The sequence below is a fragment of the Bufo gargarizans genome, chromosome 4 (assembly GCF_014858855.1).
Source record: "Bufo gargarizans isolate SCDJY-AF-19 chromosome 4, ASM1485885v1, whole genome shotgun sequence".
Lineage (NCBI taxonomy): Eukaryota > Metazoa > Chordata > Amphibia > Anura > Bufonidae > Bufo > Bufo gargarizans.
Window position 1 is genome coordinate 209757004 of NC_058083.1, and position 12158 is coordinate 209769161.

The 12158-nt window shown below is 42.0% G+C and overlaps 1 protein-coding gene across 1 annotated transcript in view; it reads right to left on the bottom strand.

The window, feature by feature from the left end:
• The window catches only part of LOC122934993 (probable cation-transporting ATPase 13A5), a 249603-nt gene that overhangs the window by 50403 nt on the left and 187042 nt on the right, over nt 1-12158 (bottom strand). Inside the window, exons 24-27 of the mRNA XM_044290686.1 lie at nt 11252-11348; nt 9737-9809; nt 9427-9601; nt 6117-6286 (exon numbers count right to left, since the gene is read on the bottom strand). Coding sequence (XP_044146621.1) covers nt 6117-6286; nt 9427-9601; nt 9737-9809; nt 11252-11348 — 515 coding nt within the window. The remainder of the gene's footprint in view (nt 1-6116; nt 6287-9426; nt 9602-9736; nt 9810-11251; nt 11349-12158) is intronic.

Sequence of the window (12158 nt, forward strand, 5' to 3'; positions counted from 1 at the left end):
TATCTCTTTACTGTTACTAATGCAGCATGTATCCAGGTCGGAAAGGGGGTGGAGAAATGCAGCCTGGCCAGGCCCCCTAACCTCACGGGCCCCATAGCCAGTGCGTGGTCGGTTTATATTGACGGTACGCCACTGGGGTCAGCTCACCAGCAGGCCCGCGACTCAAATCTTCAAATCTTTTACCAGGTCAGCTCATCTGAGGGCCCTCTCATTTAATTTTTTTGTGGGTCAGCTCACCAGCAGGCCCGCACATCAAATCTTTTACATGGTTAGCTCACCAGCAGGCCCGCAAATTAAATCTTTTACAGGGTTAGCTCACCTGAACGCCCTTGCATACAATTTTTTAGAGGGTCAGCTCACCTGCAGGCCTGCTCCTCAAATCTTTTACAGGGTCAGCTCACCAGCAGGCCCGCAAATTAAATATTTTACAGGGTCAGCTCATCTGAAAGCCCTGGCACATAATTTTATAGAGGGTCAGCTCACCTGCAGGCCCTTGCATATAATGTTTTACTGGATCAGCTCACCTGCAGTCCCTCACCTAATTATACCTAATAGGTAATTTGCATGCATGCTGCCTTGCTTGGATGTGGTAGCCGTAGCCGTTTCTCAGGTTCCCTCTCTTGAATCAAACACTGATTCCTCATTACCCATAGTTACACTTGTTTGCGCTGACAATTACATCGAAAGTTGTTAGGCCAGACATCCGAATGGATCGTTGCTGTCACAGGGACGTGCCATCAGCTACAGGTTAACTAGAGTCACCAAGGTGGCAACAGGCCCTCACCCATAATGTTTTAGATGGTCAGATAAGCAGGTCCTTGATCCAAATGTTTTGAGGGTCACCAGCAGGCCATCAATCATGATTTTTCAAGGCTGTGTATGATGCCCTCCTTTATGTGTAATGAAGGGTGTATTGGAGTGCCAGTTCCTTGTAATTTTTGGCAGCCCTTTCACTTAGTGCATAGGCTTTATGAGTGTAGGAGTCCAACTACCTGAACAATTGTACCACAATGTGAATGAGGCCCTTCTTTATTTGATATATATGTTGTATCAGAGTGCCTCTTCCTTGTAAGAGGTGCAAGGCCATTTCTTTTCCCATGTACCCCTTCCACCACAAACAAGGGTATATGGTTGAATCTTCCTGCTTTTCTCATCCTCATTATCCTATTCCATCATATCAACATGCTTATTTCTCGCATATAATGCCCTCGCATATATGCCCTTCGCATATAATGTTTTACAGGGTCAGCTCAGCTGCATGTCCTCTTATATAATTTTTTAGAGGGTTATCTCACCAGCAGGCCCTCCCTTACAATGTTTTACAGGGTCAGCTCACCAGAAGGCCCTCGCATATACTTTTTTAGAGGGTCAGCTCATCAGCAGGCCCTCGCACATAATGTTTTACATGGTCAGCTCACCAGCAGGCCCTCACCTACAATGTTTTACACGGTCAGCTCACCAGCAGGCCTTCACCTACAATCGTTTACAGGGTCAGCTCACCTGAAGGCCCTCGCGTATAACTTTTTAGAGGGTCAGCTCATCTGGAGGCCCTAACCTACAACCTTTTAGAGGGTCAGCTCACCAGCAGGCCCTCGTATATAATTTTTTACAGGGTCAGCTCACCAGCAGGCCTTCACCTACAATCTTTTACAGGGTCAGCTCACCTGCAGGCCCTCACCTAATTATACCTAATAGGTAATTTGCGCGAATGCTGCCTTGCTTGAATGTGGTAGACGTAGTCGTTTCTCAGGCTCCCTCTCCGGGAATCGAACACTGATTCACCGTTACCCGTGGTCACCATGGTTTGAGCTGAAAATAACATCGAAAGTTGATAGGCCAGACATCCGAATGGATCATCTCTATCACGGGGACGTGCGATCGGCCCCAGGTTATCTAGAGTCACAAAAGCGGCAGCATGCACTCGCCCATAATGTTTTAGATGGTCAGATCAGCAGGCCCTTGCTCCAAATGTTTTTGAGGGTCACCAACAGGCCATCAATCATAATTTTTCAAGGTTGCATATGATGCCCTCCTTTATGTGTAACAAAGGGTGTATTGTAGTGCCGGTTCCTTGTAATTTTTGGCAGCCCTTTCACTTAGTGCATAGGCTTTATAAGTGTAGGAGTCCCACTACATGAACACTACATGAACAATTGTACCACAATGTGAATGAGGCCCTCCTTTATGTGATATACAGGTTGTATCGGAGTGCCTCTTCTTTGTAATATTTAAGTAAATATACAGGAAGGGATGTTTCCTAACAAATTTTCCTCTAAAATCGATTTTATCTTCAGTTTTGTGCGTATTATTGTCAGTCTGTAAAAGTGGTGTACTACTCGGACAACATTGTTCCCAGCAGCGACCTGGTCCAAGCAGCGACCTGGTCCAAGATGCATCCAGACATCCTCCCCATGCTGTTCCTGAACCATTTCGGTGGTCTTTCCATCAATTTCTGACCTTTTCCTATGAACCAGGCACCCTCCCCTCTTCAGAGCAGGGGGTGCCTGGTTTAATGCTTGGTTTCTCACATTGACTTACATTATACTCGGGATGCTCAGTAGAGCACCCGAGCATCCCAATGTGTTCGACCTGAGCACCCAAGCACTTTGGTGCTCGATCAACACTACTCAGCAGTCATGTGCCAAACTGCATAGGTCATTGCTGAGGCACTGGAACGCTTTGAGCAAGAAAGTTTTAATGGTGAATCTATTTTTGTATGCCTTGTCCAACTGACAGCATTTAAACCAAAAATAGTACATTTATCATCCCATTCACCAGAAAATAAAATGGATTCAGACCACACGCCAGACCTAAATAAAAATGCAGACCACAGCCAGACCCCTTATACAGCATCCAGGCTAGATTCCCAGACACAGATCACAGGGAAAAACCACCCTGTATACCCATGTCCCTCTGTACCACCAGTCCATCTGAAAATTTTGCAGTCTGGCTCCAATATACAGGATCCTCCACTGCTCTGTGGATGCAAGTTATTCCTGGCTTTACTACCCTGTTTTTGGCCTTCTGCAGCATCTCCCACACTAACCCAGTTCCTACCAAACAGGTTATTCACAGCACCCGACATCCCTTTCTATGTCCAATCTATGTGAGCTGTACCTCCAACCACAAGTTCCTTGCTCTACCTCCATCTCTGGTAGGTTGCCACATGTTGGGAGAACCTGCAATTAGTTCTTCCACTCACCTCTGATTATCTAAATTGGGGTCAGCCACACCATCTACAGTCGTGGCCAAAAGTTTTGAGAATGACACAAATATTAGTTTTCACAAAGTTTGCTGCTGAACTGCTTTTAGATCTTTATTTCAGTTGTTTCTGTGATGTAGTGAAATATAATTACATGCACTTCATACGTTTCAAAGGCTTTTATCGACAATTACATGACATTTAGGCAAAGAGTCAGCATTTGCAGTGTTGGCCCTTCTTTTTCAGGACCTCTGCAATTCGACTGGGCATGCTCTCAATCAACTTCTGGGCCAATTCCTGACTGATAGCAACCCATTCTTTCATAATCACTTCTTGGAGTTTGTCAGAATTAGTGGGTTTTTGTTTGTCCACCCGCCTCTTGAGGATTGACCACAAGTTCTCAATGGGATTAAGATCTGGGGAGTTTCCAGGCCATGGACCCAAAATGTCAACAACGTTTTGGTCCCCGAGCCACTTAGTTATCACTTTTGCCTTATGGCACGGTGCTCCATTGTGCTGTAAAATGCATTGTTCTTCACCAAACTGTTGTCGGATTGTTGGAAAAATTTGCTGTTGGAGGGTACCATTTTTTATTCATGGCTGTGTTTTTGGGCAAAATTGTGAGTGAGCCCACTCCCTTGTGTAGTGTCCCACTAGGTAAAGGTGGGCACTACACAAGGGTCAATTGGGCCACGTTGTACTCCTACTCCTGAGGGACAGTGGCAGTATATTTAACCGTCCATTGTAATGTATTTTCTATATGCTTTTATATGTATTGTCCCCCTGTGATATGTACAGCAGGCCTATTGGGGTGTAGTGTAGCATCCTAGACACTAGAGGGAAGATAGAGAGATCCTAGTATAAATGTTCATGCCCAGACAGGGAGGGGGGAGTCTGTAGTCAGGAGTCTGTGGAGACAGAAGTGAGAAGGCACCAGCCAGAGACAAGCTGAGGGACTCCCCCTGACATGCAGCTAGACAGTCCAAGCTTCTAGTTGCTACCAGGAGGCTAGTGGAAGGATCCTAGTCTGCCTGAGGATAAAGAGCCAGAGTTAGCTCAGAAGAGTCACCCCATGAGAAGAGTTTGCCTCCTGGGAGAAACCTGCAGTTCCCACAAGCCAAGCAGAGCCAGTGTTTCCAGCTAAAAACAAGTAAGCTGAAGGGCATAAGGATCATTAATGTAAAGCAAGGATAAATACGGGAGGAAGATTTCTACCAAGGATAAAGCCAGAATTAGGGCATCCGGGCCTTGGGATAAAACCAGACATGAGTTCAGATGAACAGTGTACACTATTTCTGAGGAGAAGGTACAGCCTGATCTGAGTGTTGTTGTTTACCCTCTGAGTATTTTGCAAGGAACCGTATACCTGCCATTATTGCGAAAGCCTGCTTGTGATTTGAACCTGCTACATGGAACTGTACTTACAACTAACTGTACAAAGTTGAACTGTTACTAGTAAAGAAAAGTTTGGTTCACCTTACCATCGTGTTTCTCATTTACTACAACTATAAATCGGTGTGCCACCGTTACAGGCACTGGCGTCACGAACCTTAAAGGAACCTTGCCCTAGGCACATTAAATACCTGCAACATCCAGGGCACCTCATCCAACATCAGGCCTGGTCCCTAAATACCAAGTGTGCCCCAGAGGTCTCCTGTGTCAGCCTCTCCTTCACTGCTGTACGCCTGCCCAGGGTTTTCCTACAGAACTGTGAGTAACCCTCGCTTGCCCATAAACTTTGACCTCACAATCGCAATACCCTGCAGGTCTGGCGTGCTGCACTTGGATGAGAAGCAACCCCACACATGAATGGTTTCAGGATGCTTTACTGTTGGCATGACACAGGACTGATGGTAGCGCTCACCTTTTCTTCTCTGGACAAGCCTTTTTCCTGATGCCCCAAACAATCGGAAAGAGGCTTCATCAGAGAATATAACTTTGCCCCAGTCCTCAGCAGTCCATTCACCATATTTTCTGCAGAAGATCAATCTGTCCCTGATGTTTTTTTTGGAGAGAAGTGGCTTCTTTGCTGCCCTTCTTGACACCAGGCCATCTTCCAAAAGTCTTCGCCTCACTGTGCGTGCAGATGCACTCACACCTGCCTGCTGCCATTCCTGAGCAAGCTCTGCACTGGTGGGACTCTGATCCCGCAGCTGAATCCTCTTTAGGAGATGATCCTGGCGCTTGCTGGACTTTCTTGGGCGCCCTGAAGCCTTCTTAACAAGAATTGGACCTCTTTCCTTGAAGTTCTTGATGATCCTTTAAATTGTTGATTGAAGTGCAATCTTAGTAGCCACAATATCCTTGCCTGTGAAGCCATTTTTATGCAACGCAATGATGGCTGCATGCGTTTCTTTGCAGGTCACCATGGTTAACAATGGAAGAACAATGATTTCAAGCATCAACATCCTTTTAACAGGTCAAGTCTGCCATTTTAACCCAATCAGCCTGACATAATGATCTCCAGCCTTGTGCTCGTCAACATTCTCACCTGAGTTAACAAGACGATTACTGAAATGATCTCAGCAGGTCCTTTAATGACAGCAATTAAAGGCAGTGGAAAGGTTTTTTTGGGATTAAGTTAATTTTCATGGCAAAGAAGGACTATGCAATTCATCTGATCACTCTTCATAACATTCTGTATTCTGTATGAGTATATGAAAATTCTAAAAAGGTATTTTCTGAAGACGTGTACCATTCATGAGGAAAGGCAACATTATTTCTTCCAGGTGGCAACTTTCCCTACTGAAGAGGGCATGAAAACATTGCATTACTTTATGTGGAAGGAATAGGCACTATTTTAAGTTTCACCTCGGGCAGAAAAAACAAGGTTAGAATAGAAGCCCTCCTAGGTATTTGTTTAACTGGCAATTTCTGAAATTAATAAACATATTCAGTGTTAATTTCTACTTACAGTTAGTATATAAAGGCTGTCGGAATGGCTTTCCTTTGGCAAACACAATTTCTGCAATAATTAGATGGAAACCAGTTATAGGAAACATGGTTGTTGTGAAAAAGTTCTCTGCAAATCTACGTTCTCTCACTGTAATATTTCCTGTGCTGTAGTTTAATGGAAGGCATGCGCTGTGGGGGAAGGAAACAGAGATTATAATATTGTTTGCTTATAAAAAAAAATGTTTAAAGGTTATAGTGAGGAATTTGAAACTGCTAGGCCCCAATGAAGATTTTACTTATGGCCTCTTAAACTGTATATACTTGAGGAAGAACATATATACTTGTATACAGTACTCCGCACTGAACACAGCTTGGTAGGCAGCACTTGACTATTTCCATACCTCCCATAGGCTTCACTGGAAAGGACCATTCTCAAACGCAATCACCACTCCTTAAAATGCAATGAGGAAAGCAGCAGCTATGCAGAATTAGCAAAAAGGGTTCATGAGACATATCATGTATATCCTTATGCCATAGATGTGTAAAATGAGAATACCTTAGTAATAATCCTTCTTAAAAACTTTAAGTTGCTACAGTACAGTTAGATCCCATGCTCATGCGACCAATAACGTGTGCAATGTGCATTGTATAATGTCCAATGGATGTTTAGATATGTCCTTTCTTAGCATTCTCCTTAGCTCATTATGTCCTGCGATATGAAGGTCAAGCTTAAAGGGGTTCTCCGGGAAATAAGAAAATGAAAATACTTAAATATTACTTTATTATAAATGTATTCTCAAATACCTTTCATTATTAATAATGCCTTGTTTTGTCTTGGGAGCAATCATCAGGGGAAACAAAATGTCAGCCGTCCTATTAGTTCACACAAAACCTGTCCTGATCACACAGCAGGACAAGTTACTTCAGAACACTGAGGTAAAGAGATGCCTCGTCCTCCTCTCTGCTCTACTTGTAAGGAATTATGATCCTGAATACAGATGATATGATCTTCAGCTGAATCTCTGTAGGAATGGAGTTCATAAGGAGACATGAAGTACAGACAGGACAGACTGTGGAAATGTTGGGCTGTGCTAATGGAGACGGCATACAATTGCTGCTGCTCATTAGCCACATCCCCACCTCCTCTCATGTCTCCTCATCTTCTCCATTCCCACAGAGATTCACCTGTATTCAGGATCATGATTCCTGTCAAGCAGAGCAGAGAGGAGGTTGAGGCAGCACTATGTCTCATTGTGGTGAAGTAAGTTGTCCTCCTGTGTGATTAGAACAGGGTTTGTGTGGACTAATATGACAGCGGCCATTTTATTTCTTCTAATGATTGCTCCCTAGACAAAATCAGCCATTATAAGTAATGCAACGTAATTGTGAATATATTTATTATAAAATAATATTTAAGTATTTTTATTTTCTTTCAATTCCTGGAGGACCCCTTTAAAGAAAAACACAATATTGTGATGCTGTGTGATAAGATGTCTATGCCATGTGTCTGTGTGTGGCCACCCAGTGGTTGGTTTGTGAGTTACTGCCTGTAAAGGGTTTTGCAAGCAAGTCATGATATTGTACTGAGTTAGTTTTGTGAGAAATTCTAGTTCTTAATCAAAAAGGATTTCCTGACATATGCAGTACCTCAAATAGCTACCGCTGTGTTAGCACACAGTGACATCCATTGCCCATTATCTCCCACTGAAAACATACACAGTATACATGGAATGCCTACTCAGATATAAACTTGCAGATCCACAAGCAGGTGTGTCAGAGTAAGTAGATCTTAAAAGGGTTATGCAGCAATTTATATTGATGACTTATCCCCAGATAGGTCATCAATATCTGATTGGCAGGGGTCCGACACCCAGCACCCTTGCAGATCAGCTATTTGAAGAGGAGGCAGAGACGTTTCGGTAATGCAGTGTAATGACAAGTACTTGCTCCATTCACTTGAATAGAGCAAGCACTTGTAATTACACTACCCTGACGCTTCACAGGAGATGATATGTAGTGTAAAGATCAGGAAGCGGCGCTCACATGGCACGCCACCTCGTCATCAAACCCCCGCCGATCAGATATTGGTGACCTATTCTGAGGAACCCCTATAACTATATATCCCTGATATTAAAATATCCGTAATAGAAAGAGGACATGATTTCAAAATGAATTTTAGTTACACTTTGTGCTATTAAAACAAAATTGAAAAATACAAAAAAAATGTTTCCCCTTTTTTTAACATTTTCCTGGGTATTAGAGTTGAGTAGTGTTGAGCGAACTTCTGTTTTAAGTTCGGTGTCTAAAGTTCGGCTTCCGGTTAGCGGAGAATCCCGATATGGATTCCGAATACCGTTGTAGTCCGTGGTAGCGGAATCAATAATGGCCGATTATTGATTCCGCTACCACGGACCACAACGGAATTCGGAATCCATATCGGGATTCTCCGCTAACCGGAAGCCGAACTTTAGACGCCGAACTTAAAACAGAAGTTCGCTCAACACTAGAGTTGAGCGAACCTGCGGAATCCATAACCTAATTAGCATTTAGAGGTATTTTGTTTTGCATGCCGTCATAATACAAATGTATGGCCAGCAGAACGGAACCCTCGGCGCTGGCCATACACTTTTATTATGCGGCATTCCGGCATTGACTTACGTGATGGATTCCATGAGAAGGAAATGCATTACGTAATTTACTTAAACCCTAAACCCGATCTAGAAACTGCCAAAAGGCAGGTTTGCTTAACTCTACTGGGTATAAAAAAAAAAAAAAAAAAAAATACTAAAAGAAACATGACATAAAAATAAAGTGGCATGTATCAACAAAAAATATTTAACCAAACGGAAGAAAGTTACATCTTTCAAAGCCACATTTGCAAAAAAAAAGGAAACAAAATATGACTAGTCAGGAAGGGGAGAAAATAGCCCAGTTTTGAACTTGTCAAGTGGTTGATAAATGTATAGAGATTAACTAATGATAGTGGCATAACTAAAACTGACCGGGCCCCACAGAATTTTTTTGAACAGGCCTCCTTCCCCAGCAATCCCATCCTCCCATGCAACCCTCACTCCTGCAGCTACTCAAGACCAGGCCAGGTTTGCTCTGTCCATTTCCTACATGTATATGCTGAATGTCGTGTCACTGTATAGTATATACTGTACAGGCTCTGTATATAATGTTATTGCATAATACTATTGAGGGGGCCCTGACAAAATCTTTTTGGCCAAAGTGGGCCCCTTCTGAGATCGGGCAATGTAGTAGCCGCTTCCCCTGCTTCCACTCTAGCTACCCCCCAAACTAGTGACAACTGTGGTAAACAAATGTACCTGAAGACATCATTTTCACTGAACCATGGCTGCTCTTGAAGCAGAAAGAAAGCTGTGCCTTGGACAATCACAGTAAAAGTAAGATGCATGAAAATGGAGAGTAACAAAGGAGGAGAGAACAGTTGTCCTGAGGGTCTGTAAGGTGCCAGCTTTGGGGCTGAACGGTTTAAACTCACTAGATAAAAAAGACAAATATTTCAGTAAACTCACAAAAAAACAAAAACAACTCATAAAATATGCTGCTAGAGTGTATCCAAAATGGCAGCCATGTATGAGGCAACAATAATATAAAGAATAGAAATATACTTACTAGTAATGGAACATATGATGTTGATAGCCAAATCTTGCAAAAGGTATTGGTAGTTTCCAAGAAGCGTTAGTCTCTGAGGAAACACATACATGAATCATTTACTTTTTTGGAAGGGCTAACATCATGCAATTTGGATTAAGTCGCAGTTTCCCTTTGCAATTCTTCATTATCCCACAACCTCAATTGGTTTTGGTAGTTTCCTAGTAATAGACATCACAACCAGTGTATGACACCATGGGATCTCCACACTCAAAGGATGATTCACCAATGTGACGCATAATGATTAGTGATGAGTGGCATAGGCAATATTCAAATTCACAATATTTTGCGAATTTTTGGCCTTAAATTCGCAAATTCAAGAATTCGTGAACTCCAGTCATTGTTTACTTGATTGCAAAAATCGGCAATGTAATATATTTGCGATAAATTTGCGATTAGAACATTCAACACTATTCGCGAATACGAATATATAGCACTATATTCTAAATATTTGCGAACTCTTAAAGTGGCGATATTCACGATTAAAATTAGCGATTCGAATATACACGCTCAACACTAATAATGATATGCACCACCAACACATAAGCTGTCATTCCATATGGGAACATAGTATTTATTATGTAATTCTTTTATATATATTTTTTTAAATACAAAAGTCAGAGATGCCATGAATAACCTCATTTACTAATTCAGATCATGGGAAGAATTCTCTAAGCATTGTATCTCTAAGACATCCATATGATAGTCTACTGGATTTCTTTCAGAAAGTAGAGATGCGGGTGGGTGGCTGCAATAAACGTAAAACAACTACAAAATAGGCTACTTTCACACTCACATGTGGTGCGGATCTGTCATGGATCTGCACAGACGGATCTGTTCAGACAATACAACCATCTGCATCCGTTCAGAACGGATGCGTTTGTATTATCTTTAACATAGCCAAGACGGATCCGTCTTGAACACCATTGAAAGTCAATGGAGGACGGATCCATTTTCTATTGTGCCAGATTGTGTAATAGAAAACGGATCCATCCCTTTTCACTTACATTGTGTATCAGAACGTAAGGGCAAAACTGATCCGTTTTTGGACCGCTCGTGACAGCCCTGAACAGATCTCACAAACAGAAAGCCAAAATGCCAGTGTGAAAGTAGCCATAATAATCTGGTAAATTAATATTGTAAATGCGTTTGAGATTATACACAGAATAGCAGAAAGAGTATGCTGCACCAGGGTGATTAAAACATGATTTTTATGCAGTCCAGGTAAGAACACCTTCTACTGTGACTAAAGGCATTTTTCTTTAGAGACATAAGGGACTTTCATGTTGGATTTTACATTTCCTTAATAAATATCAAGTTTTAATCATCTCAGTACAAGTCTATTTCTGTTCTATTTTCCCTCATGGTGCTACATCTTGGATTATTTTTATATATTTTTTTTAGTTATGGAGACAAATAGCTAAATAGCTTGACATGATATGTGTGTTAGACATACACAAAAAAAAGAATCCATACCCAAAAAAGGAATATTATGCAAACAATTCCAATGAACTGATACATAGTCAAGAATTTGAAGATGGAAAGTGATGTTATAAGAGTATTCCGACCTTCCCTGCAGAAAAACATAACAATTATGCATTTTTGTTATTTACAATGGCAAATCATTCTGAGTTTCTATATGTAACACGGTGATGTTTGTGTTACATAAAATATTTAGCAATTCCAAAAATGTAATCCGCCAGACAAACCCTAAGATTTTGATATGTTTGTTTCGGATAAATCCAGTAAAATGGCTCACAGCACAATTTTACTTCACATTTTAGTGGGAAAAAGCATGAGGTAGGAGATTATACTCACATGACCTTGAGAGGAAGTGGGCGGGGGAGGGCTTGCCCTGATTGGCTGACAGGCTGGCAGACAGCCTGGATGAGCCAATCAGTGCTGCAACAGGCAAGGAGATGTCCTTGTAGAACAAGCAGAATGCCATTCTCTCTTGGGCTGTTAATGAGGGTGTATAGATGTATGCAGTTTCTGACAGAAAACAATGTTAAGGATAGTGTACAGTCATAATCAAGCTTCTATTCTAGTGTGAGGGACAGTGAAGGGAAAGGCTAGAACGAAGAAGAGTGGTGTACAATAGGGAAAGGAAGGGAAAGCTTTCAGCCATTGAGGAAGAAGTTAGGAGCTGAGGCTGGTTGTGCCTGGCAATGCCTTCTAACTGCAGCAGAACCTCAAAAGCAGATACATGCAAAAACATTGTTCTCCATTTGATCAGAAATACATCTTTTTTTTGGCTCAACTGTACAACACATGTTTTACTATCCAGAGGATAGTATTTGAAGTCTCAATAAAAGCACCTAAAATACTGGTGTCAAGGCATCTGAAAACAGTTCAAATATTATATTCTCTTGGTTTGGGAAAA